General features: G+C 49.9%; 1 protein-coding gene across 5 annotated transcripts in view; it reads left to right on the top strand.

The window, feature by feature from the left end:
* VAV2 (vav guanine nucleotide exchange factor 2) overlaps positions 1 to 25,739 on the top strand; it is an 86,366-nt gene that overhangs the window by 43,854 nt on the left and 16,773 nt on the right. For 3 of the 5 annotated variants that reach the window (XM_026049279.1, XM_026049275.1, XM_026049276.1), the window contains exons 3-12: positions 9,426 to 9,484; positions 14,520 to 14,588; positions 18,069 to 18,171; positions 18,617 to 18,631; positions 18,968 to 19,066; positions 20,399 to 20,467; positions 20,972 to 21,072; positions 23,959 to 24,058; positions 25,107 to 25,202; positions 25,488 to 25,556. In XM_026049279.1, the coding sequence (XP_025905064.1) occupies positions 9,426 to 9,484; positions 14,520 to 14,588; positions 18,069 to 18,171; positions 18,617 to 18,631; positions 18,968 to 19,066; positions 20,399 to 20,467; positions 20,972 to 21,072; positions 23,959 to 24,058; positions 25,107 to 25,202; positions 25,488 to 25,556 (780 nt within the window). The remainder of the gene's footprint in view (positions 1 to 9,425; positions 9,485 to 14,519; positions 14,589 to 18,068; positions 18,172 to 18,616; positions 18,632 to 18,967; positions 19,067 to 20,398; positions 20,468 to 20,971; positions 21,073 to 23,958; positions 24,059 to 25,106; positions 25,203 to 25,487; positions 25,557 to 25,739) is intronic. The other 2 variants (XM_026049277.1, XM_026049278.1) reach the window with 1 other exon arrangement.

The raw sequence follows: 25,739 nt of genomic DNA on the forward strand, positions 1-25,739 counted from the left end.
GGTATCAATTGCAGGCTAAATTGCACCTCGATTTGCAGGGCTACACGAGCAAAGCTTGTGCTGCAGCTCACAGATAAATGTGTCCCAGGGCGCTCCATGGGGAGAACTCAGGCAGAAGTGCCAAGTACTGTTGGAGAGACTGGAGAAACCCTGGAGAGACGGGGATTTGCATGAATCTCCTGGATCCTGGCCCGGGATCCATGCCAGGGATCGCGGTGGCGGGGGGTGAACTCTCCAGGGTCATCTCGGAGATGCTCTTGGAAAGACATGATAGGAGGCCGGTCTGGCTCGTGGGATTTATGGACAGAGCTTCCTCGTCTAGTGTTTCGTTTAAAATTCCCGTCTGGGCTTTGGAAGATGCCGTCGCATTGGGGATGAAGTCAGGCTTGTGGTGATGCTGGCTGAGGACCTTTCCTAAGACAAGGGGCAAGCTGGGCAGGGATAATCCCCAGGGAGCCCCTGCAGTGCTTCCCACAAGGGCGCTTGGAGGAGAATCCAGCGGGAGCTGGGCCGGGGCTGGACGTGCCCATTCCCTCGGAGACCCTTTGGCAGCAGTGGTGCAAAATCCGCGGGAAAAGCAGTCGATAACGAGGCCGAGATTGATCTGAGCAGGTCCTCTTGGAGCGAGTGTCACTGAGACAGATGTGGCCACCGCATGAAGCTTTGTGGCCGTGTGTGACACTGTTGGTGTCCCAGCTGGCCCAAACCCAGCGCAGCCCCCCGGCACACGATGGAGCTGGGTGTACGAGTGGAGCTGAGATGGGTCGTTGAGCTGTTTTTCATTTCTCTGATATTTTTCCCTTTCCTGCGCCTGGTTTGCCACTTTGCATCATGAATCTGGGTGGTCAATCTTGGGCATCCAGCGCGAAGACTTTTTCTGATTCAGACTTGTTCAGATATTAACACTCCCTGGAGCTGGGATGAGGAAATCCCATGTTTTAGGTGGGATAGGGTGCACATGAGATCTCCAAGATATAGTTTGGGCTCCGGATGTTCATGAACCTGACATCTCCGCGGTGGCAATCCTGGAGCGATTGCCATAGGAACCGGGCGTTTTCAGTTTAGTGGCTGATAAAATATTAACGTTTCTGCCTGTTGAGAATGGGGAAATGGTAATTTGAGGACGTGGGCTGCAGTGAGAATAGCCCCTCTGCAGGCTGGGTTCCCAAGCTGGGTGTTTGCAAGGAAAAATTGGCATGGATTTGGGGAGCGACCGGTCTGGGACCTGCTCCAGACTTGGCTCTGGATGCAAAGGAAAAGTGTGAGATGCACCGAGCTGGGATCACGCTTTTTATGCAGGCATTTCTCTATGCATAGTCCGTATAAGTGATAAATAAAAGCCTTAATAAAAGACGAGCCATTTGGACATGGGACAGGCCAGTGGATTGCTTTTAACTGTGGCTTTACAGATACCCTTACCACCACCTGGGACTATTTGTGAGCCTTTATTACCGATAGTGCCCATGGCATTAGGAAGCGATGGATGAAGACCACGGCTCCAAGGTCCTTTGGTGGTCACTGTACCATTGTACCAGTTGTACCATTCACAAACTGCATTGGCAGCCAGGGAGAATATTTGCTGCATTTAACATTTTCCTTGGAAATATAATTCCAGGGTGGTGGGGGGGAAATACTTGCATAAATATACATATATTGTCCAGCCATCGTTTTTCTTCCAGGCACACAAACGCGTGATTTCATTCCTCCAGCTGCAAAGCCAAGCATGCGAGTGTTAAATTGTTAAATAAGTCAAATATAATTATTCAAGTGCCCTGCATAATGTGTTTCAGGAGTGCCGGGTCGGGAATCCAGCACAGTGAGAAGGGGTAAATGCCTTTGCAGGGATTGCGGTCCCAAAGGGAATGTCATTTTGACAAGAAGATGCTTTCCCTCTTGGTGCTGCTGCCCGCCCTGCCTTGATGCTTTTGTGGAAGCCGCGTGCAAGTGCGGTTGGTTTTGATAAGGAATTATTCAGACCTTTAGGATTCCTCCCCGTGGGCAGACTTGCTGTGATGAAATGATAGAGGTTCAGCTCAATGCTGAAACTAAAGCCTTTTTTTTTTTTTTGCTCTGGTTAGTCTGAATTGGTTTTCTTGTTGGTGGTGCTGTCTAATGCACTTCTCTGCACTCTAGGCACTGTATCTATACCTGGTGAAAGAGGATATTGTGCATGAAAAACACCTTTAATGTTAAAGGGGAAAATACTTCTTAAAAAGTGACTTTTGTTTTGCCTTTTTGCCCAAAAATGGGGAATACTTCCTTTGGAAGTTTGTGGGTTCAGTGACAACATTGTGGGTTTTTAATTCTTGGACAGAAACAAGATGCTCATCAATATCTTTTGCAGCAGAAGGCAGTTTTTTCTCAAAGCTTGGGACAGCGGCGCCTGCTGCGGAGCTGCTGCAGAACGTCCCGGCCAGGGGTGAGTTTTTATAGTTTTTGGGCTGGGTTTTTATAGTTTTTGACACCGTTTTGGGCAGTCCCATCTCTACACCCCCCATAGACACCCGCGGTGCAGGATCCTTCTGGAGAATCCACCCGTGCGCTGCTGATGGAGCCATTTACATTCCCTGAATTATTAACTGGAAACATCACGCCTGATTTTCCTTTTCTTTCTTTCCCGTCCCCAGCCAAGTTCTAATCTCCTCCTTTGTATTTCTTTCATAGCCGTGCGGATTTGTTAGGTCTGAAGGGACCCTTAGATCATCTCGTCTCATCCCCCGTGCAGTAGTGACCGTGGAAACCCATCCAGCTCCCTTTCCGCCCGTAATTTGTGAGCTGTGACGGATTGCATCCCGTTAAGGGAGCCAATTTCTCCGGCGTGTTTTGCTGCAGCTCTTTCCTAAGCCCGTTTGCAAGCAGGTTTCGAGGGCTGCAGGCTCCAGGCACCCACGTAGCATTAAATGTGCTGCCTGTGGAGCCAGCTGCACCCAGCAAAGACTCCACTTAGTGCATCCCGTCAAATCCAAACTGTTTTTATGGGTTTATTTGTCCCTGGTTACGCTGTGTGAGGAAGGGAATGTAGTTCCTGACTGCAGCTATCTCGGGGAAGCTCCATGGCAAATTTTCCATGTATTAGAAGGATGTTCCTTCCTATCTGTGGAGCCAGTAGGTTTGGGTCCGTCAATATAAGTGGGATTAAATCATTGTTGGAAATTCGTCCTCTCCTGGGCCGGGCTCTTCTCCAGGGTCCAGTGACTCCCCTAGGTACTTGTGCTCTTGCGGGAAGTTGCCTATGGTTCCAGGTGGGATTTGTGCTCCAAGTCCCTGCAGGTGTGAGGTTGTGACAATGCCCAAGCACAAGCAAGGAGCCCAAGGCAAGACTGGCCTGGGCTCTGCAAAATCCACAAAATTGGCTTTTTACCATCATCTCTATTATTTTTTTCACAGAATCACAGAATTTTTTCCTGCTACTTTTTCCTTTAGCAGCTGGAATAAAGAGGAAGGGAAATAAGCCAAGGAGAAATTCACTTTTCCTTCAGTAGGTAAATGAGCACTGCGCCAGTGAATTGGTTTCATGTGGACGCTTCCAGTTTTCTCGGTGCCTACGAAACATTCATAAACCTCCTCTTTTCTGGGCTCCATATGGTGTGGGATTTATTTATTTATTTATTTATTTATTTATTTTTCTCCCCGATGGCCCAACTCCATTTAGGAAGTTCACTGTGGTGAACTTCTCCACAGTGGAGAAGGAGAAGCGAGGAAAGTGGGGGAAATTGCTGAATTGCACAACCCCACGGTGCAATTTAGGTAAAATCAATAGGACTCGCAACGCATCCAGGTCTGTGTGTGTAAAAATGGGGTTGCACGTCCCTCCTCCTGAGGAGCATCCCGTGTCCGGAGGTTGATCACGCATCCCTTGGCCCAGCTTTGGTCCTGTGCAAAGCTGCACGCCGGGGCCGGAGGCTCAGCTCAATATTTAATGAGCACCATCCTGCAGAAACGTGAGACGGGCTTTGCTACTCTAAACCCTGGGGATGCTGCACTGGATATTTTACCCATTCCGGACTAGTCCATTGGGAGCAGATGAAGCCCTGGAGCTGCTGGGAGGTGCAGGGCTGGATTGCAAGGCTGCTCCCCACGAGCATGTGGTTTCGGTAGCAAGGTGAGGTTTTGGAGAACCCGCTCCAAGGCTGGAATGATGCTCTAGTCCCTCCTGCCCCACCACAACTCAACGATGTGTTTGGACCACTGTGAGTGGGAGACGGAGCTCAGATCATCTCATCTCTCGAGCCCATTGGAAGAAAACTCCTATAGCAACCCAGGTATGTGGGAACTGTACCCCCTTACCTCGAAATCCGCTGGAATTATCCTTGTCCTAGTCGGGGGATGTTGGTGTTTTGCAGTAACTGCCTGGTGTTGTAATGGACAGAGCAGAAGTTATGTCAGCCCCAAGGAGCTCCAAGTATGTTAGAACAATCCAAGGGCTGCGTGCTTTTTCCCCTGGAAATGGGCAGAGGCTTCACCAGTGATGTAACCGAGAGCATATTTGGGTCCCCCAACACATCATGCAGCCAAATAATGCAGAATAACGCCAGGTTTAATAATGCTGTTTCAGAATTATTAGATACAAAGCTTTCTGGAAGCAGGAGGGGTGGCACCTGCAGACAGTGTCATTGCCCCATAGCCAAACATTGCCCCTTCTTAACGTGGTCCAGGGAGGATGACGGCACCTCAGCATCCTCATGGAGAAGCATAATCCATGGCATATCCAATATGGATTCACAGGAATGCCCTAAGGACACGGTGGCCACCTAAGTGCCTAACTTTGGTGCATGGTCCTCGTGCCCTTGCCGGGGCAGCTCCCCTTGCAGGGCTGGGGTTTCGGGCGAGATGCTCTCGGCTGCCAAGTGCATCCGTGGTGCTCCGTGCTCGTTAAAGGGCTTAACCTCATTATCTTGAGAGGTGCAACCGCTTGTCCCCGGCACGCGGCCGTGACCGTAACGTGGCCTGACACGGGCTCCCCGGCTGCGGCTAGGAGGTCTCGGGGCCGATCTGTGTCAGATGTTCACTGGGGAGGGTTTTAACCCTTTCCTATTCCCGTGGAGTATTTGGAGAAAAGGAAGGAGCCACACGTGCCTGCCCTTTCTTGTTGGGTTTCAGGAGCAAAATCCAGCTTTTGCACCGGATTTTTGTGCTCCTGATGTGCAGACCGGTTGCTCCAGCCCCTAGCGAGGCAGAGTCCCATAACATCCCCTGCAAACCTCCCACCAGAGCCCTCTCTGGACTCTCCAGCTCTAATTACAGCTCGAGAACAGCACCGAGTGGCAATTAACACTGCAGTTGTGTTTTTGTAAGAGCAGGTTTGCAGCTCCCGTAGCGAGATGCTCAGCTTTGTGCCTGCTGCGGGAAAACGGTTGGGATTCATCCAGTGGTTGGGATTCATCTGCCATCCTGGGGGATGAGTGTCCAGGAATCCGGGAAGCCCAAGTGACATCCTGGGGTGCCGTCCCATGCAGCCCGAGGCCGAAGGCCGCGTGCCGAGCTGAAAGGGCAGCTGCTTGGGAGCTGGTGGCTCGCCAGGGTTGATGTGGTTCCTGCTGGCTTGTATCAGGGAGCCCTTGTGCGGTTTCAAATCCCTTTGGAGTGTAAATCAAAATCCACCAAAGGTGCCCCCCAAATGCTGCTTTCAGCACCCTGTTTTCCAGGGCTGCGGAAACCACTGTGGAAACCTTTGGGGAAGGTCCATCCACTCTGGAAAGGCTGAAACCACTTTTTAAAAGGGGTTAATATTATTTAATAAGTGTTTCTCAGCATCCAGGTGGGTGGAATGAGGATGCTGGCCACAGGAGAGCATCCCGGCATGGGAGAACCAAACAGCTCTGCGAGCATCACCAGGTCACTGCTCGTCCTCAACACCCAAAGGGAAAACGTGGTGCTGAGTCTTGGCTCCTTCTGCTTTGCAGGGGCTGCTGCTCTTGCGTCACAGGGATTTGCAGCCGTGGTCTCAGCGGGTGATTCAGCACTGCAGGAGCTGCTTGCATCAGGAGGTGCTGGATTAAGGGATTCTCTGCGACATCCGTGGGATGCTCCGGGGGTGCTGCAGCCTGGGGAGACAACGATGCACTAGTTGCAGTTTCAGTATCTTAACGTGTGCAATAAACCTTGTGGGTGCTGTGCAATAGGCAGGAGCTTGTGGGGAGCATAAATGAGCCACAGTGAGGACCTGGCGCTCGTATTTTTTGCAATTTGTGCTGGCTATGCTGGTGCATTGAGCAAATGACTTCCAAACTTGGGGCCAGTGCAAGTGCGGTGCTAACTGGAGGCCAGGTATGTGCACAGGGAGGCGATGGGAGGCTGAAGGAGTCTCGTGACATGTTGGCTTGCAGATAACAGGCCGTGGCTGTGCGCAGCGCTGCATACCTGATGCAAATGGGTGCAAAGTGCTCGGAATTGGCCCCGGGTCTGTTTTTCCATCCGCACCAGCGCGGATGGCGAATGCACAAGGTGAGCGGACACCTCTGAGCGCTGTCCCCTGCAGCAGGGCATGTGCAGGGCAGCGAGCAGACTTGGCACGGCCTTACGTGCAAATAGCTCTGCGCCTGCAAACGCGCACACTGGGCATTGCTCCGAGCCTGGTGCTTCCCGCTGGCATCTCTTAAAACCTTAATTAAACCTGCCACCCAAGAAGAGGGAGTGCAGAGATGTGGTGAGATCGAGGTTTCCGTTCAGGCTGAGAGCTCCGGGTTTGCTTGGAAGCAAATATTGACCTGTCTGGGGACATGCATGTTCGCTGCATCCCTTGGAATCCCAGTGGGAATGCGTGGAGATCCAGGTGCTCTTGTGGCACACAGAGAGGTTGGGGAGTTTCTCATGTGCAAAGTGTTTTCCAGCTCAGCTGGCTCTGTTTGTTTTTTCAAGCAACAAGAGGGTTTATTTTCGAGTTTTCTCGATGCACAGCAATACTGCCAAAAATAAACAATGACAGGGGAAGTAGAAGAGCAGTCAGCATAATTAATTATTTTTGTTTTGCTTTAGTTTATTTTTAAATCTTCAGAAAACTATGGCATTAGGGAAGGGGAAAATGGCTTTTCTTGTGGTGCTATGAGGTTTTATGATGATGGGGTTTGTTTGCAAAAATCCCATTTCTTTATCCAACCAGGATTCTTGCAAAGGGATGAGTGAATTTGAAGAGGTCAGTTTGGGACTCCTGGTTTTCTTTCTGGGAAGCTTGGTGATTTCTGGAAAGCGGGGGCTTTGGGACTCTTTGCCAACATACCAGTGGGTAAATGATCAACTGGATCAATTGAGCCTGGCTGGTGTCAAAGGTACAAGGCAAGTTGGAAGGTTGGGAATGCAATCCGTGTCCTTCACCTTGCATGGGAAAATGCTATTGGAAGTGCTTGGAGTGGCCTCATGCTTCATGCTTTTGTGCTGGCTTTGGGAGGGGGATCCCAAAGGACTGAACTTCAGCGGTAGGTAGGGTAAATCACAAGTTTTTTGGGGGGAATTTTGGGGAGGTTTTGGTTTTACTGCCTTGTGAAAGGCCAAAGAGTTTCTGCATCGCCAGGCTGCAATAAGAGCTCGGAAGGGTATAAATACCCCAGAACTATGGTTTCACATAATGTCAGAGCTGTCTGAGTTGCATTAATGTGTCCCGACGTCACAGATCGAACCATAAGCCCCAAACGAGGTCAGGGACCTTCTGTGTCCACCCGCTGTCCCCCTGCCCGGTGCATGGCAGAAAAGCCCAGCTGGGAGCTGTGGTTCTTGGTGAACGAGATGCTATTTTAGCAGAGAAAATGAGATACCGTTTATCAAACGCTTAAGGATTTGCTTAGTTTAAAGCACGTTGTTGAATCCTGTTGAAAGGGAGAGGATTACCCATGCTTAAAGGCTTCTCCGGATGGAACTTCTTGCAGGAGCTGGAGCTTTTTCTGTTCCCAGCTGGCCAGAGATGCTAGTGCGAGGCTGGAGCTGGGTGCTGGGGCTGTCTGGGTGTGTTTTGGCCGCTCTTTGTACCTGTTCTCTCCTTTAAAAAAAGGAAATAATCAATTTTGCATCAGTACCTGAGGATGGTTAGGTTGGAATCTAATTGCAGACAACCGAGTGGTGCATTGGGGTTGCTGCTGGAGCTGGTCCCGGCTTTGATGTGCCGGGATGTTGGGAGACGGAGGGGTTTTGCAAAAGAGCAAAGCAAAAATAGCTGGCGTCCCCCGCGGCCTGCTTTTCTCTCAGGTTTCCCTGGAAATCGCACGCGGCGGTGTGATTCATTGACTGGGTTTTGTGCTTTATAAGTCTAATTATAGAGCACGGAAGAGTCTCATTCCGTCAGTCTAGGGCTTCCCTGGGACTATTTTGGGAAGCGAGCGGTGTTGGGACGTCGGCAACACTCGGGTGCCATGTGTGCAGGTGCCACGTGTGGCCCCGGAGCCCTTGGAATGCTCACGGGCCACGTCTCAGCCCTCTCCAAAAACCGGGAAAAAATAAACCCTGCTGCTTTTGCAGGTCGCAGATGGAATAACCTCCCTGAAGTGGTTTTCCTGGTTGTTCTCGCTTATTTTTCTAAGGGACATTCAGCATTATTTAACAGTGTACATTAAAGTGACAGCTGGAGCATCTGTCCTTCAAAGTGGTGGCATCTATGAGGACGCTTTGGCAGCGAGAGGAAAAACGCCCCCGTTTGCTCCGGAGTCGCTTTTGTGCCGCGGGTGACATTTAATAGCAGGGAGAAACTTGGCCGCGTTTGCCCGTTCGGAGGCTCGTTGGAGCTGTTGAATAATTCAGCATCCCTGCACTCGTCCCCTGCTAAATGCCAAGCAGGGGCAGAGTGTCGAGAGCCGGTGGGTTCCTCTGAGGGGCTCCACATTCCCAAGGATACTGAGCAAAACCTCGGAGCATCTCGTGGAAGCAGGAGGTAGCAGGAGGATCAGATTTGCTGTGTTCATTGAGAATCCTACCTAGCAATTAAAATGCAAGCAGCGGAGCAAAAGGAGAGTTTTTCCTAAGAAGGTGGTGGCTCTGCCCTTCCTGCTTGCAGCGTTGCTGGAAGTATTTCACTGTGGAAGCCACTTTTGGCTGTTTTCTGCTAGGAAGGACGAGCGCTGTCCTCCAGCGGAGATGATGCATCCTTGTTGAAATGCAGGGAGTCGAAACCTTTCGATGTCGGTAGATTTGCCTCAATAAACTCCTCTTGCGCAGCAAAAGAGCCGAGGAGTTGGAAGCCTTTGGTAACAAAATGCAAAACGGCAGTTTTCGGAGGTGCTGAGTCTTGCGTAAAACCAGCTCAAGTCAACCTGGATCTGTAACGAGCTGCACGGTGGTGCTTGCTGGGTGGCAGCTGTGCTCATTCCCAGGGCACGGAGCACTCCTGCTTTAGCCCGTATCCATGGATCCCAGTGCCCCACCGTGATTCCCCACGTTCCCGCCAAAGCTTCCCATGTTTCCAACAGTCACAGCAGAGTTTTCTCTTTTTCTCTCGTTCCCAGGTGATATCTGCGGTATCCCGGCTCTCCTTCCACAGTATTGCACAAACCAAAGGAATTAGGTAAGATCCTTGCAAAGTGATGCTTCCGATGATGTTCCTGTCTCTCCTCTGCATTTAATCACATCTGACTCTCCTCATTATGGCTGGGACTGTTATATTGTGGTAAACAGCTATCAAGGGGGCTGCCTTTGGCTGCAATGTTCTTGCAGCAGCACCTTGCTAGCTGCCCAGGGACACTTTGCAAATGTATTTTTCCTTCCATGCATGTGTTTTTTCCCTCCCAGTTATAAAACACGCTTCTTTTCCTCCACAAACCGGTCCCAGTGCTGTGCTGGGTAGGTAAGGTGCAGCCCAGCAATGGGTCAAATGGTAAAAACAGCAAACGTTGTCTGTCCCATCAGCTTGAAAGCATCGCATCTGGTTGCCGCCGGCCCTCGTGTGTTTTGTCTTTTGTTGTTGTTTTTAATTAGATGGTTTCTTGGAGCATCGTTAGTAACGCTGTTGGATGGGGTAGGAGCTGGACTGCGTGGGCTTTGCTCCTGTAGCCTGAGCACAGCTCTGCTTCAAGCGGGGTTTTAGGTCTAGGGCTGCACGACCATGCAGAGGAAGAATAAAATAAATCCCCAAGGCTATTATTTGTCCTCAAATATGTTGCACAGCACGCAGGAGAGAAAAATAAAAATGAATCTTATGCGTTACTCGGCGGGGAAAAAAGTCATCTTGCTGTCTAATAATTTCTGGATATGTGAGCCCTGCCAGAGAAGCCCTGTTTCCTGGAGTAAATCAGATAGCTATCAGGATAGCTGAGATGACAGGGTGTTTCTTCCAAGGAACAAGCTACAAATAGCGAAACATGGCAGAAAATGATCCTGAATGCAATGTTTTGTTTGCACTGCGAAGGTTGGGCTTAATATCTTGCAGCTGTAGCTACAGCCCGTGCTGTGGGTTTTCTCCTCCTGCTCGGCAGTAATTTCAATTATTCCGGGTTTCGGGTCTCCCTTGGGAACACAGTGTCGCCCTTCAGCTCGTTGCTGGATGCAGAAGCGAGCACCCTGCTCCGTGCCTGTGCTCGGCAGCCTCCTGAACAAGGAGGCTTTATTTTGCATCTGGGAAACTGGGATTTTTCCACTGCGGGTCTGACTCATGGCCAGTGCAGCCCGTTATCCGCTTCCTCGACTGGCACTGGCCGCATCCAAGTTGGGCGCGAGAAGAAATAAATACAAACGTGTATATATACATGTATATATTTATATACGCTTTTATTATATAGAGAGAGTATATATATAAAGGCTCTATATTTATATATATCTATATGTGTGTATATATATAAAAAAGCTCTGCAGTGCGAACTTTCCTCCCCTTTCCATGTATCCTCCAGCAAAATTGCAGCTCTCCGGAGGGTCCTAAGGATTTTTGCTGCAGTTCTCACTAGACCTGGATTTTTTCCTATGGAAGTTTTCCTGGTGAGCCTTTCCACTGCTGAGAGCAGTGAGCTTTTCATCTCCCCGAGATGCATGTTTTTCCTGGAAGAGGGAGTTTGGCAAGCGCGCGGGAGAATAAGGAGCACTGGCTGCTGCTGCTGTCATGCTTTTTTGGGCATGCGCTGCAAAGCTATCCGAAAACAGGAAGGCATTAGCGTGTTCAAAGGCCTTTTCCCAACATCTTTTCCCAACAGAAGGCACTGCATTGAGTAAAATATATTTTGAAAAGATTTGCAAAGGGAGAAAGGAAGGGTGCAAAAGTGCATTAAAAGTCGCCTGTGCAAGGGAACTGCCTTGCAGATGCACATGGTGACTTTGCAGAGTGATCCTGGGAAACTCTTCCATGTCCTCAGTGGTCCTTGTGGTCTCCAATGGACCCAGCTCGCGTGGTCCTTGCAAGGGAGGTTTTAAAGGAGATGTGATCCGAGCAGACCTTCCTGGGAGGACCTCGGAGTCCAGGATCCCTCCGCTTGCCAATAAGCAGGATTCTGTGCTAAAAAAGCTGTTTCTTTTCAGCGAGAAAAACCTTCTTTAACACATTTATTTTGGCAAGCGCGCAGGCTCGCTGAGAAACATCGCTGCTGCGTTTCCCTGCGCTGCCCTTTGCCGCTGGGGCAATGCTCGAGTCCCACCATAAGGTCCTCTCGTAGATCCGCTTCTCCGGCCTCTTCCCGCAGCTTTGCAGGATGGAGCTGCCGTCTCCAAGTGCATGGCACTGTTTTCCAGCCGCGATATCTCCAAGCCTTTTGCCCATCCTTTTTGGTGAGTCAGAGCAAGCCCGAGTGATTGCTCATGCCCCAACCCTGGGGGATTTTTTTCCTCCTATTTTTTTAAAGATGTTTCTAGATTCCCCTTTTGACTTCCTCCATCTGTTCTTGCCAGAGCGGAGCTGGAGCGCGCAGAGGATCCTGCCGCTTTCCCAAGCTGGTACACGAGAAATCTTTTTAAGTGCGATAATGTGTCGAAACATAAAATTATACGAGCTGTGATTTTCTTGTCTCATAGCCTCCAGAAACACTGGGTTCCGATTGGAGCTCGAGATAAACCCGGGTACGAAGCCAACCCTTGGGCACTGCGCATGCGGTTCTCCTGCAGAACCGTCATCTCGGGGTTATCCCGTTACGCCGCTTCTCCCCCACCGAATTTCTACCCGAATGAGTCTTGCGAGAAGTTTTGCAAGTTCCAGACCGCAAATGAAAGCAAATAATTTTTAAGGGGACTTGTCGGAGAGTTGGCTTGATAGGAGGTGGTGCTTTCCAGAGATGAGTCATGTAGCGCAGCGGTATGATTTTAATTAAATTCAGCAGCTTTTTGGTATGCTCCAAAGTGCCTCGTTCTGGAGGGAGGATTGAGTCCACTCTGACGTGCCAGACCCTTTGGAAGTCACGATGCTGCTGGAGCATCTTGGTCTTGCCCCGTTGCTCCCTTTGGGAGGCTGCAGTTTGGATACAGGGTGACCCACGTGGCCATCGCTCTTGGGGACGTTTGCCCGTGTCACATGTGGGATCGATGCCACTTGCACTCAGTTCTTTGATCTCTGCAAACACGGGGATTTTGTCTGCCGAGGAGCCTTCTCTGCAAGGCTTGGGATGCCAAAGAGCATCTTGCAGCGAGGTGGGAAGTTGCTTGGGGTTTTCAGAGGGATAGGGCTTGCTGCAGGCAGGCCCAGCCTTGGAGGGTACATGGATTACTAGGTGCTTTTAAGGGATGCTGGAGTGGAAAGGCTAGTTCTCAATTAATGACGATAAATAAGAGTGATTTTCCAATGCATGCAAACGAACATTGTAAAACTGTTGGGCTTTGGTTGACTCGCAGGCCTGGGCTCTGGCAGAGTGGGATATTCCCGGTCATTCTGCAAAAATGCAATTAATATTATCAACTTGCAATACATCTGAGAGTGTTAAGGCACCCGCCACACCATTCCGTTCTTCTAAAACTGAGACTGGTCCCCAGCAGCCCCAGGGATGCTCCGGTGCGAGCAGGACTTTCCCTCCTGGCCACTCCGGTCTGTCTCTGCAGCCCACTTGGTCGGAGCGTTGCTTCCATCGGGAAGTGGGAGGCTGATCCCATGGGAAGCGGCAGCGGAGGCTGCATGCTGCACGATGGAAGGGGCAAGGTCTGGCGCGAGCGTCCCGGTGACCCGCGGGAGCAGACCCTGGAAAAGCGCTGGGAAAAATGCCTTGTGATAGATGGCTATCAGGGGCTTTCTATAAAAGACTCTGTGAAGTCAGAGAATTAATTTTTCTTATATTTGTTGAAGAGAAGTAACACATATGGATATAGAGAGGAACGCAAACCAAAAATAAGGAGAGATTTTAAATAAATTCCCTTCTAGGGAAGGGGAGATGAAGGCAGCTTGCTGCAGCATGAGGAGCAGCCAGGGCCAAAGCACAAATCCAGGGCTTTCTCCAGAAGAAGTCCTTCAGCTCCACATTTTAGCTGCTCCATTTAGCAAACGGCTCCTCAGTGTGACTCTCCTTTTCATTCTTCCTTATTTCAGCCGTTAGCAGCTCTTGCATGGACACAGGTTATTAATTCCTCCTCTGGCTTGTCCTCCGGTGCTTTGCCCGCAGCCAGGGTGACGTTTTCTCACTCTTTGGTGTCTCCTTGTTTTACAGAAGCGTTTTTATCCTAGGAATCGATTACACCTCAAGCGCATGTTTGCATCTGGAAATGTGCTCTTGTGATTTCAAAATTCTTTAAATTCTTTTAAAATTTGTTTTAAATTCTTTTACTTCTTTCTTTCTGGTGTGGTCAGTGTTGGTGAAGGGAAGGGGCAGAGATGAAAAGCGGGAGGGACCCTTTGGAGACCCTTTGGAGAAAGGAACCCCATTCTCCTGCCTTGTTCTACCATGTGCTCAAGGAGCTGGTGGCTTTTTGTCCAGGGTTGACCTGACACTTGCATTAGTCATAGACCCTTGGGGACAGCAGGGAGGGGACATAGAGACACGTGGCTGTGTTTGCTAAAGGTCCTCGGTGTCTTCTCACTGCGCCTCCGTGCTCTGAAGCTTCTCTGCAAACTGTGGAGAGTTTCCCTGAACATCTGGCTCCGGCAGATGTTGGGGCATCCTCTCCTGTGCCAGGAGGGCGGCTGCTCCTCTCCCCTGGGCCTTGGTGGCACCTGGTCTCACCCAAGCTTGGTTTGGAGACACGGGAGAGGGAAGCAGAGGAGGGAGAGGGCGAGTTATTGCGAGAAACCACATCCAAAAATAGCAAGTTCTGGAGCTAGCCATGAATCCTAAATCTTTCAGGAGAGGCAGTTTATCGTGAAACGGGGAGGGGGAAGCTTGGGGGCAGCGGGAAGTTTCCATATTCCCAGTTTTCCTCGCCCACGACACGAGCATCCGACAGCACCACGCTTTTGGCAGGGTGGTACCATGGCCTGTCCTGGCTCCATGCACCAGTAACACATCAGCTTTAATTAACACAATGTCATTTCATTCCGTTCCTATGTTATTTGCCAGTGTCTTCTCAGGAGTGAAGCCTCCATAGAAACAAGGGGATTTGGATGAGGGTTTAGCCCTGGGAAAGCCTTGATGTGATGCTCCAGGCCAGGCTCGGCTGCTGCAGGGGGTCGGGAACACCAATAACGCTGTCGCTTGTCTCCTTCCTAGGCCTTTCCCTTCGGAGGAGACCACAGAGAACGATGACGATGTCTATCGGAGCCTGGAGGAGCTGGCGGAGTAAGCGAGGCTGCCTTTGGGATGGAGGGCATGAAAAATAGGGATGGGGGATAAAATAGAGCAGAGTGGCTTGGAGAGTGGGGCCTTGAGCTGCTACACAGGAGATCTCCGTGCTCGTGGAGTGGTTTTTATAGGGATTGTCCCCACGTAGCACCCTGGCAGATGTGGCTTCTCATGGGGCTCATTGCGGGTGGCTGGGTGGGATCAGGGAGCCCTTCCCAGGCCCAATCCCCTCTTTAATCCTGGGGTGCCGCTTCCCAAGTCAACCCTGCATCCCATTCAGGGCCATCCCCAGATGATTCAGGGTCGTCCTCAGAAGATTCCCATCTCCTGGGAACGCCAGGGGTTTCCTGCTCCTATATTTATCCACGGCCCTGGCGCCTGCGCTCTGCTGTTCCTCAGCTGTGGTGATGATATAACCATCTTTTAAACAACCTTGAACCAAAATATATACGGTGAAGTGCTGGCCCTATTGGAATCCGATGGCAATATTCCCGCCGGCTCCCGCGGGACCACGAGGTCTCTTATAAAGTGAATTGCGCTTCATATGGAGAGCAAATCTGCAGGGGTGGGTATGTGGCTCGTAGCGTTAAATATCATCGTTCCACAACGTAAATAATAAGGCTTCTTAATCCAATGAGTTCCTTATGGCTTCGGTTATTACAGAAGTAAATCATAAGTTATGAGGATGTAGACCGGGGCTGTGCCAGGATTCCCAACTCGTGGTTTGGTGCTCACCGCTTCAGTTTAACAAATTCCAACTTCCATATGAGTTTCTCATTATCCCGAGGGAGCTGCACGGGAAGAGCAGCCTCCCAGACAGCAGCTTTTTGGGCAGTTCGCCGCTAGAATAAAAAGCTTGGGCTAGATGTGGAGCTGGTGCAAACCAGGTGTTTTGGGGCAGCAGAGCGAGATGAAGCGTTTCTCAAGCGCGCTGAAGAAACAGTGATGAATAGGGGCCCCAATGTGCGATGATGAGTTACCTGCCACTTTTCTCATTATTTTTGCTATGTTGGAGAAACCACGCATGCCAGCCCGTTAAACAAATGACTCTGTGGGAGCAGGCATCTAAGCCATAGCAATTGCAAACACGTCCTGCTGTCTTTGTCACCGGTGAAGAGTTGTCCGTGTCGTGCTGGTGCCACCTCCAAGTTGCTCCTGGTTGGTGCAGGTGTTGGTGGTTTGTTTTGGGGATTGTCGGGTTCTGCTTTCAAGGGGGAGTGCGCGATCCTGAGCGGAATAGGTGGGAAAGGCCATTTTCTCTTGCTGTTTCCAAAGACACCATCTAAGTTCAAGGAAGTCTCAAAGCTTGAGGCCAGGGACTGCACCGCGCATCTTCTGCTCTCCCATCTTGGACCTGTCAGGTGTGCTGTAAATGCAGGACCTGCGCTCGTTAGAGACCATGAATGAGGGGTTTGCTTGCATGAGCTGCCTGTTCATAGCTCTAAGTGCAGAGGAAGGATGGGAAAGTGCAGGGTTGTTGGGTGAGTGGAGATGGGCCAAGCAGGGCCTTCCAAACCTGCTGCATCTCCTGCCCTCCTGGACCAGAGCTCTGGGAACATGGAATGGGGCTTGGTTGGCCTGTTGTAGGTGCCTCTTCCTCCTCCCCTCCCAAGGGCTTGGTGTGGTCTGATGTCCCCAGGACTTGGGCTGAGCTGGTTTGGGACCTGTCCCGAAACAGAGCAACAGGCTGGTGGAAACCCATTGACTTCCCTGACTCCTGGAGCACCACCGAGCTCCTCTGATGGTCCTGGAGTTTCCGAGCTCATCCTCTTCAGGATAATATTGGAAATGGGATGTGCAACGTTGATTTAATGAAGCAAGACAGACCTGCTGCAAGAGGATTTTCCACCTGTGCCCAGTCCTTGAGGTGGCCGTTCCCCTCGGACAGTGCTGCAAGCTCAGCCCCGCTCTGGTGACCACCCAGCTCTTCGTTCTTTTGTTCTCAGCAGCCTTTTCTCTCCAGCCAAGATGCTGCCAGGTCAGCCAGTCCAAAGCTGCCTGTCTCCATCCTAACAAGCGGATTGCAAATGCTAGGATCAGCTCCGGAGGGGGCATAACATCCCTTTCCGACCCCAGAGCTGTCCGTGAAGCTCCTAATCCTGACAGTAGATCATAAGCTCTGATGCACAGGGATAACTCAGTTTCTCAGGGTTTTATTCAAGGTAAATTGCTGTTGTTTTTGGTGGGGAAAAAAAAGATGCAGGGATCTGACCTTCTATGCTCAAGGGATATTTGCTGTTTATTCCCTTGGGAAAGGAAACAGAGCTGGGAAGGGGGTTGCACTGGTGCAAGGGCCACGCAGGGCAGGAGTTGGTCTATATTGGCAATGCCTGCAGGGTGGTGACATGTGGGATGCATCCGGTTGTGACATGTGGGATGCATCCGATGGTGCCGGAGCCGCTGCTCCATGGGCACTTTGCAGCATTCCCACTTGCTCCTGGCTTCCCTCTTCTTCCTTTCGCTCCTCTGCCCCCAAAACGCATCCAGACGGACCAGGAATGCCTGTCGCAACGTTAACTCCACCGTATGGTTCCTGAGGACCTACTGTGCAGAGGAATGATGTATGGAGAGGCAGCCGGTGATGTGAAAGGTGCACGTGGGAATGGAAGATTAATCAGGAACCGGGAGTTACTTGCTCTGGATAAGGAGAGGAGCTCAGCATATAAATATTGGTGTAGATAATAACGGCAGGAGCCGCACTAGGGAAGGCGAAGATGGATCGCCAGCTATTAGCGGGCATTATTGCAACAGCTGCAATGCATCAGTCTGGAAGAACCTAGATGATACATCATGCCAGTGCATTTATTTAAACCTCCCAAGCTTTTATTAAATAAATCTGCTCTTTAAAAATAGAAAGAGCTGCATTTCGAGGAGCAACGGAGACTGCTTTGGCAAATATACGTGCCTGTGCCACTTGGTGCTGAGCGTATAACGCAGAGATAGTGAGTGTTGCAGTCTGAGTGGAGTTTTACAGCTAATATTTGTATGCAATTAATACATATCTTGAAAAAGACAGCTCTTAAAACGTCAGGAAGCTGTTTGATATTGCAGTGTTTTGCTCAGTCCTCGTCCCAAAGCCTGACTTGATCGGGAACAACTAGCAGTCTGCACCTGTAGGTCCAAATAATAGTATTTTATTTTTAGCTAATATTTATTACGGGTTGTATTTTCAAAAACACTCTATGGCTTAGGTGGTGCTGCAGGGACGTTTGTAGGGACTCCAATGAATATTAAGTACCCAACACCATGAGCTTTGCATTAAAGCTGGACGTTGCATCTCATCTCCGCTCGCAAAGACAGCTCCGGAGCCCAGTGATGGCTTCATCCTTTGCAAATGTCCATGTGCACTAGGACACCTCATGGGAGGTGTCTGCAGAGCGAGACGTTTTTCTCTATTTTGTTTTTAATCGTTATTGTTATTGCCCAAACCAAAGCGCCCTCTTCATCATCACTAAACCCTTCTCGTTCTCATTCCAGCGAACATGATCTGGGGGAGGATATTTATGACTGTGTCCCCTGTGAAGATGAAGGCGATGATATCTATGAAGATATCATCAGAGTGGAAGTTCAACAGCCCATGGTAACAATTTATATGCATTTTTAAAGCTACAGCTTGGCAGGAGGAGAAGGGGGAGGATAAAATTAAATAAGCAATTCACCAATGCAGGGCAATGAAGCAAATCCCAATGTACCGTTCCCCTGAGCCAAGCTCCTCCTGTTGACTCCCAATGAGCTGGCCTGTTGATCCTGGACTATATGTGTGTCCTCCCAAACATCTGGATTCTCCTGGATGTTGTAATCACCACTGGAGTCCATGGGGAGCATCTGAACCTGTGGCCACAGTGTTTTTCTACCTCAGATCCTTTCCTTTTCCTAGCAAAAGAACCGGTTATTAGTATAACTGCCCACGTTTCTGTCTCTATATTGGAAATACATTGGTTGGGTTTTTGGTTATTTAGCTTAAGATGGGTTGCAACAGGATGTGTGTAATGCTAATTGCTTTCTTGTGTTTCTGCACGCTTCAGATTAGGTACATGCAGGTAAGAGGCCGATTAAAATAATGATTTCCATCTAGTTGATAGAGCTAAGCTGGGCATTGTAATCAGATGTCGAATCAACATTTATTCCTATGCATGATCATGAACAACCAACCATCGAATTACCTCTAAGAGCACCATCATCAAGTATAAAACAGTTTTGATAGTTAAGCCAAGGTTTCTTCCCAATTTTTTTGGAGAAAAGCTGGTTTTGGTGATAGCAGCTGTGTAGAGCGTCCTTCTGACTTTCCAAACTTGTGTCAGGCAGCCTGGACCCAAGCCCTGCGCGCGTGTGAGCAGGTTCCTAGACCCCTCATCTGTTATTTTTCCTTTCCCCAGAAAATGGGAATGACAGAAGATGACAAAAGAAATTGCTGCTTGCTAGAAATTCAAGAAACCGAGGCCAAATACTACAAAACACTTGAGGATATAGAAAAGGTAAGAAGCGAGCGGGGTTTTGGCACGCGCCGGTTCGCGCGCTGGTGGCCCCGTGTTGCTTCTCGCCGTGCGGGCTGGCAGCTGCGACGTGCCAGGGCTGATGCCTCCAAATGTCAAATTGCCAGAGAAGGGAGATGCAGAAAACCCAAAAGGACAAGCACAAATAGGCAGCCTGTAACCGCACGAGTCAAATGTGGGTTTTTTATCCGATCACTGCACGTTGGAAAGAGGCTGAGTGTCCCCTGCTGTGTTCAGAGGATCTGTCCCTTCCCATACCTAGCCCCGGGTGAGTGTGGGGCCACTCTCTCCGATAAGCCTCGTGTTGGCAGATTCCTTATCTCTTTGATTGCGGCGGAATAATTTGGAAGTGGCTCTTTATTCTGGGCATCTCCGAAAGTGCTGAAGCTGTGACTTGTCACCGAAACTAATTGGATTAAAAGTAACGTTTCGCTGCTTGAATTCACGGATTTTAATTAGTTTTGATGAATTATCGTCGGGCCTCCCTTTCTAAAGGCGGGCACCTCAGCAAGGCAGCGAGGTCACGGTGGCTGCAGGACCTGGAGGTTGTTTCTAGGCAGAATGAAGCAGCGAGGATAAAGAAGGACAATTAAAACCCGAGCTGCCGTTTGTAATTGCCTCAGTGCTTTTGTTTCCTCTCCTTTTGTTTGCCGCAATCTGTTGAAAGTTCTTGCGAGAAAGCTGTGAGAGAAAGGAGCACGTTAAAATCCTCGTTTCTTGTTGTGCAAAGAATTGTTCTGATGCGCGTGTGGCTTATGTAAATAAATAGCACTTGCTCCTTGCAAAGAGCTGCAGCCCTTGTGCTTCAGCCCTGGGAAGAGTTAAGAGAATTGCTTTGATAGGAATTAAAAGAGCTTGCAAAGACCTAGGAGATTTTTCTGGCATGCAGTGGGGTAGAAGGTCCCGTCCTGGCTGCATTGCATTGCAGTGTTGTGCAACTGCAAGACGTGTAGACACTTCTGTTAATATGCAGTTGTTCAGCAAGGATCTCCAAGGCAATCGGATCATCTGCGCTTTTTAGGGACAAAATTCCAGCGTGGTGAAGGAGGAGATGTAAAGATGCTTCCCAGCTGCACAAGGGACACATCTGACCCTGGAGCAGCCCATGGGCACCAAAGGATGCTTGGGTTGGGGACAAGCAATGTGACCAAGGCAGTTTGCCCACCTTTAGCCAAGCTCAGATCTACTAAAACTGGGTTCTCCCTGCAAAGCTAAACTCAACCAGTGAGGTGATGAAGAATAACACCCTTACCCTGGGAGAAACTTAACCCTTCTCTTCATTCCCACCCTTTTTTTCCCCTTTGCCTCTTGCAGAACTACATGAACCCACTGAAGCTGGTACTGACCCCCCAGGACATGGAAGCAATTTTTATCAATTTGGAGGTAACGAAATTGCTGCTCCTACTGCTCGTGGCTCTCCTCTCTTCCCAGCACCTTAGCTCCCCTCCTGCCTCTGAAGGAGCTTGGAGATTGCGCGTTTGATGCACGCATTCATCCATGCCTTGCAAGGCTTGAATGGGTTTAGTCGCTCTTTAACACCCATTTAAAGTGGGAGATTATAGGAACTGTGGGTTAGAAAAAAAGATTTGATGCCAGGAATAGCTAGGCTAGGACTTGGCCTGTGTGTTTTAGCTCTGCTTAGAAGTGCTTTGGCAAAATAGTGGCTGTATTTCTGAGTTAAAGCACGGCTTCCCCCTGAATTATGGCCCTGCATGCCTGGCAGCTTCGGGTTTTATCTCATTAGAACAACGCATATTAAAACAGTTAATGGTCAAAAGAAGAGGAGAAAATGGCACGCTAATTAAGTAGCGAATGTGCACTTCTTTAAGCTTTGCATGCACGTTTGCCTTGGAAGTGTTTAAAGTATTGATTGTTTCTTCATTTTAGGACCTCATTAAAGTGCACTTCAATTTCCTGAGAGCCATCGACGTCTCTATGATGTCTGGAGGAAGCAGCCTGGCGAAAGTGTTTCTGGAATTCAAAGAAAGGTAGAAGGAAACCCAATCCATGGGCAGCTCCAGGTTTAACAAATTAGTTGCATCTACTGCAGAACTGCCCTAAAATAGGGAACAGAAAAACTGGTTGTAGCTGACCATGGAGTTTATCCTCATCACTTTGGATGCTGTTGGGCATCTCAAATGTCTCCCTTGCAATTCTCCCAGCTCACTGCCTGCCATGCAGGTATTTTGGAAGCCAAATATATAATGTGTTTAGACAGGTTTATTGGGGCAATGCAGACGGGGACATTATGTTTTGCAGTGGAGGGCTTCTCCTGCAAGCGCTGGCGGGGATTTGAGGCGCGTTGGGATCACGGCTTCCTTTGCAGGCCATGGGGCTCGGATCAAAGCAATGTTTCGCTGCGGGAAGTCAGGTATTTGGCACTGCTGCTGGCCCGCATCTATTGCATCGTGAATAAAATGAAAGTTGCTCTTGCAAAGTTGCTAGGTTCTGTGTTTTGGCAGCTGCAAGGAGGAGTACCCTGGAACATAAAGATAAGGTTAATAAAAAGCCTTTAATATCCTTAATATTAATCAAAGGCCTGATTCATTGTGGACTCTTGCCAGGGTGTTGTTTCACTGCGATTAAACCAGTGTCTAGACATAGAAATGCCATTCAGAAGTCCATAGCTCCAGAAATACCATCTGCATTAATAATACTCCGTAAGGTCAGATACTCCGTCATTCACAGGGCCTCTCTTAGGAAGTGAATGTTCTTTGGATTGAAAAAGAAAAAAAAGGTTCCCAAAGAATGCAAATAATTTAAAAATAGTCATAAAGCTCCGGTAGGTGTCTGTGATCTCCTGGCCGGGCTTGTCCCTGTGTGTGCGGGTGCTGTCCCCAGGCAGCAGCAGAGGATTTATTGCTCTTGGGACACGGGGTCGTTGTTGGGGTGACTTCAGCATCTTAGAAGCTCTCCTGTAATAACTGGGTGCGATTCTGCCCTGCTGCCTTTAGCGGGACCTTCCCATTAAGTGTATGAGGCTGGGATCTCATCTTCCGTGTGGTGGTGGAGCTGGGGGAGAGATATCATCCCATCCTGGAAAAAGGGACCGGGATGCCCAAGAAGGGCCAGTGGTCCCCTCTCATATAGGAGGACACCATCGTCCCACCAAGGAACAAACGTGGCCACCGAAGTCCCCATTGAGACCTTTTCTATCAGCCCTTCCTCCCCTCTAACGCATCAGTGCCGACCAGCTCTTGCTTCCATGTGTCCTCAGAGATGTCCCAGCAAAATGATGCCTCGCTCCTGGGCTTTGTGAATTTTTTTTGGGGGGGGTCATGGAGGAAATAGCTTGTAAATCTCTCTCTCTGAAAGCTAGGGGGTTGAATTTATGCTCCTGGAGTGTATTTGAAGCGTATTTGAGCACTGGCACAATAGATATTATTGTACCTGTCCAGAAGCTGTCAAGGGGGAAAGGCAGAAGAATAATCTGCATTGGCTGCTGCCTCCGTGGGGTTCTTGGTCCCATAAATCTCCCTATTCAGTTACCTGCCCGGGTCTGCGAATGCCCCATGTACGAAGCAGCAGCGGGGCAGGGGCTCCCAGCCCATCTCCGTTGCCAGCCAAGGCTCTGGAATAACGGATGAGCTGCAGGAAAACGCGTCTTATCAGCAGTGGTGCAGGGAGCAGCGGGAGAGGGAAAACCCAGCCCAGACGTGCAGGATTAACGAGCGCAATGGTGGAAAAGGGGGAATCCACGGCAAAACGGGGCTGCTCGTGATGGGTGTTAAATTTATGAGCCTCCTCATGTGCTCCTTGGACAAATGCATCCTTGGGGATTAATAGGATGAAGCCTCCATTCCTCTGTTGCAGTGCAGGTGATTGGGGGCACTTCTTGGGAATGAAGTGTTTCTTCCCTGCATCCCGTTGTGATAAACTATCCCCAAATCCTCCCCAAGAGGGGCACAGCCGTGCCTGCAGCAGTTGTTTTCTGGGGGATGAGCAGCTGGGACGTGGGAGGTTCATTCGGGAGCATTTGTGAGCTTGGATAACACTGGATTTAGTGCTGGCGAGGTCGGCAAGAGCCGGGTTTGGGGGAGACTCGGGAAGGAGGCTGCTGATGCCGTTGGGTGTTGGGTTTCCAGCCTCGAGCCTCCCCTAAGGCAGCCTTGCTCGCGCCGTGTACGGGCTCGGCCTTTGCAAACCCTATTGGGAGCATGACAGAACGGGAAAACCGGAGCGGGGAGGTGCGAGGTCTATTAAGACATCAAGAGGATTACGGCGCCTCTTGTAATCCCTGGAAAAGCCTCCTCGCAGCAGCATGACATGGTTGGGGATGCAGCTGCTGGTGCTGGTCCAGCGCTCACAGGTTCAGCAGATGCTGCTGCTGCATCTAATAAGACTTTCTTTGAGGCAGAGACTTTGCTTTGGGTTTGCCCGAGTGATGTCTTGGGTCACGCAGGAGAGGAGAACCTGTTTAAAAGGGGTTTGTCTGCAGGGAAGGGTTCAGTGTCAGTGGACAGGAGATGGGCGATCAACTGGCCTTCCAGGAACTGCTCCTTCCAATGAGGAAGGAGGCGCAAGCGGTTTCCAGATGACACCTGGTCCCCAGGCAGTGGATCAAGGTGGACATAGGACATCGTGGAGCTGGACCAGGGCCAAGACAACCAAGGCTGAGCCCTTGTGCTCCCTAAAATGGGACCAGAAGGTCCCATCACGAGCCAAGTCCCCGCACTTAGCTCCAGCCCAGGAAGCATCTAAAGACTCAAATGTTAAATACTGGTGTAATAAAGGAGTGTTAACACTTTGCTAAGCATTATGGCAGGGAATAGCCACTTGCCATCTATATATGTATTTTTATAGCAGGTTATAACAGCCAGTGAGTGTTTCTGATTAAGTCTGTGGGTTTTTTTTCCCTCCTTCCCCCTGTGCAGGCTCTTGATTTATGGCAAGTACTGCAGCCACATGGAGTACGCGCAGAACACGCTCAACCACCTCCTCGCTAACCGGGACGACGTGCGGCAGAAGGTGGAGGTGAGCAGGGACCAGGGACCGGGATGGGGTCCGTCCCGGGGCCACCTCGGATGGGCGGCGAGCAGAGCATCCCGGTGTCCCGATGGCTCCTGGGTTCTTGCAACGAGACCATGACTGGCTTCTGGCTCCGCTAAGGAGCATTTGCAGTAGGGAAATCACAGGCTGGATCCTTAAAAACATCGAGCATCCACGGACCAGGAGCTGGCTGGTCACACACCGCACTGAATTCCTTGCTCGTCAGGAGGGCTCAACTCGAGGTGCTGAGTAAATCAAAGCAGCCCCAGAAGGGATGCGCCACTTGAGCTGCTATTTTTTTCCCAGCTTTAATTCCCAGCTTCTATCTTGAGGCTGCTCTGAATTTGCTGGGCTGTCTGGGCGCATTACCTTGTGCACCGCAAACACTCTTTGATTCCCCGTGCAAAAGCAGGAATGCAATTCAATGATAAAGCTGTGTATTTTTTTATTCCCTCTCCTAAATGTACCCTGGGTTTTGCATCAAAATACCATGATGTGAAGCACTGTGTCAGCTCAGTTAATTTTGCAGGGGAGGCACTGGAAAGGGTCCAAAGGGTCCCAACCAGCCCAGCAGTGTGTCGTGTTTAAGTGGGTCTGGGCTAAGGTAATAGTCACACAACTTGGTGTGGTCACATTAGCACATCTTAATGGCTTAATCCTTATCAGGCAAGCCGCAGCAACTGTCAGCAGGCTTGCAAATAAAATGCCTTAGCTCGAAGCATTGAGGAGGTGGTTTAAGTTAATGGGCTTCTCTTGCTATTTCCAGGGGTCCAGGAGCATGTCTGGGCTCCCCTAATGAGCAGTATCTCATTTAGCTGAAGTAGCTCAGGTTGCTTGAAAATGTCTATATTTTAAGGTCCAGACTCCGTTTTATTTGTAGGTAACCTCAGCAGCTTAGGCCCCATCAGTGGCTTCCAGAGAATGGTCTCATCAGAAGGGCAGTTACAGAAACTAAATTTTAGGGCATTTGAGGGTGTTTTTTTCTGTGGGGGCAACTATTTCCTCACTCCTGACACACTGATGTCTTTAATAGGAATGCACGCTCAAGGTTCAGGATGGGAAATTCAAGCTGCAAGATCTGCTGGTGGTTCCAATGCAAAGAGTTTTGAAATATCATCTCCTCTTAAAAGTAAGTGTTTCGGCATTAACACTTCTCTCCTGCTGCCATCCCGGCCGTAGCATCCTTTGGCTGTTACAGCAGAGGATGAATCCCTGCCAAATGCAAAGTGCAGGGATTTTTTCCCTTCAAATGAAATAATTACCAGGGCTACTTAACGCGACATCGTATTTGTGCCGTCTCTTCAAGTTGGTGACCGAGGGTAATTCTGCGCTTGTTAGCCACGAGTGGCAGTTAATGAATATGAAATAAGCTTGCATATAATCTGATTATGTGTGAAATTCCTGGGTTTTGCAGGAGCTGCTCAGCCATTCCTCCGACCGGCCGGAAAAGCAACAGCTCAAGGAAGCCCTGGAGGCGATGCAGGTAGGAGGGAATGCTCGGGATGCAAAACCTAGATGGAGAAACAGCCTCACAGCCCCAAGGATGGAGACTTCTCCACTTAGGACATGCATCCATTGCTGTTAAATGGGATTGCTCTGCAGCAGACCTGTAGTCATCCTGTTATCTGCCCCCATAACCATCTGGAAAAATGATATTTGTTGGCAA

Source organism: Nothoprocta perdicaria, unplaced genomic scaffold (genome assembly GCF_003342845.1).
Source record: "Nothoprocta perdicaria isolate Ctin4 unplaced genomic scaffold, notPer1 scaffold_6, whole genome shotgun sequence".
NCBI lineage: Eukaryota > Metazoa > Chordata > Aves > Tinamiformes > Tinamidae > Nothoprocta > Nothoprocta perdicaria.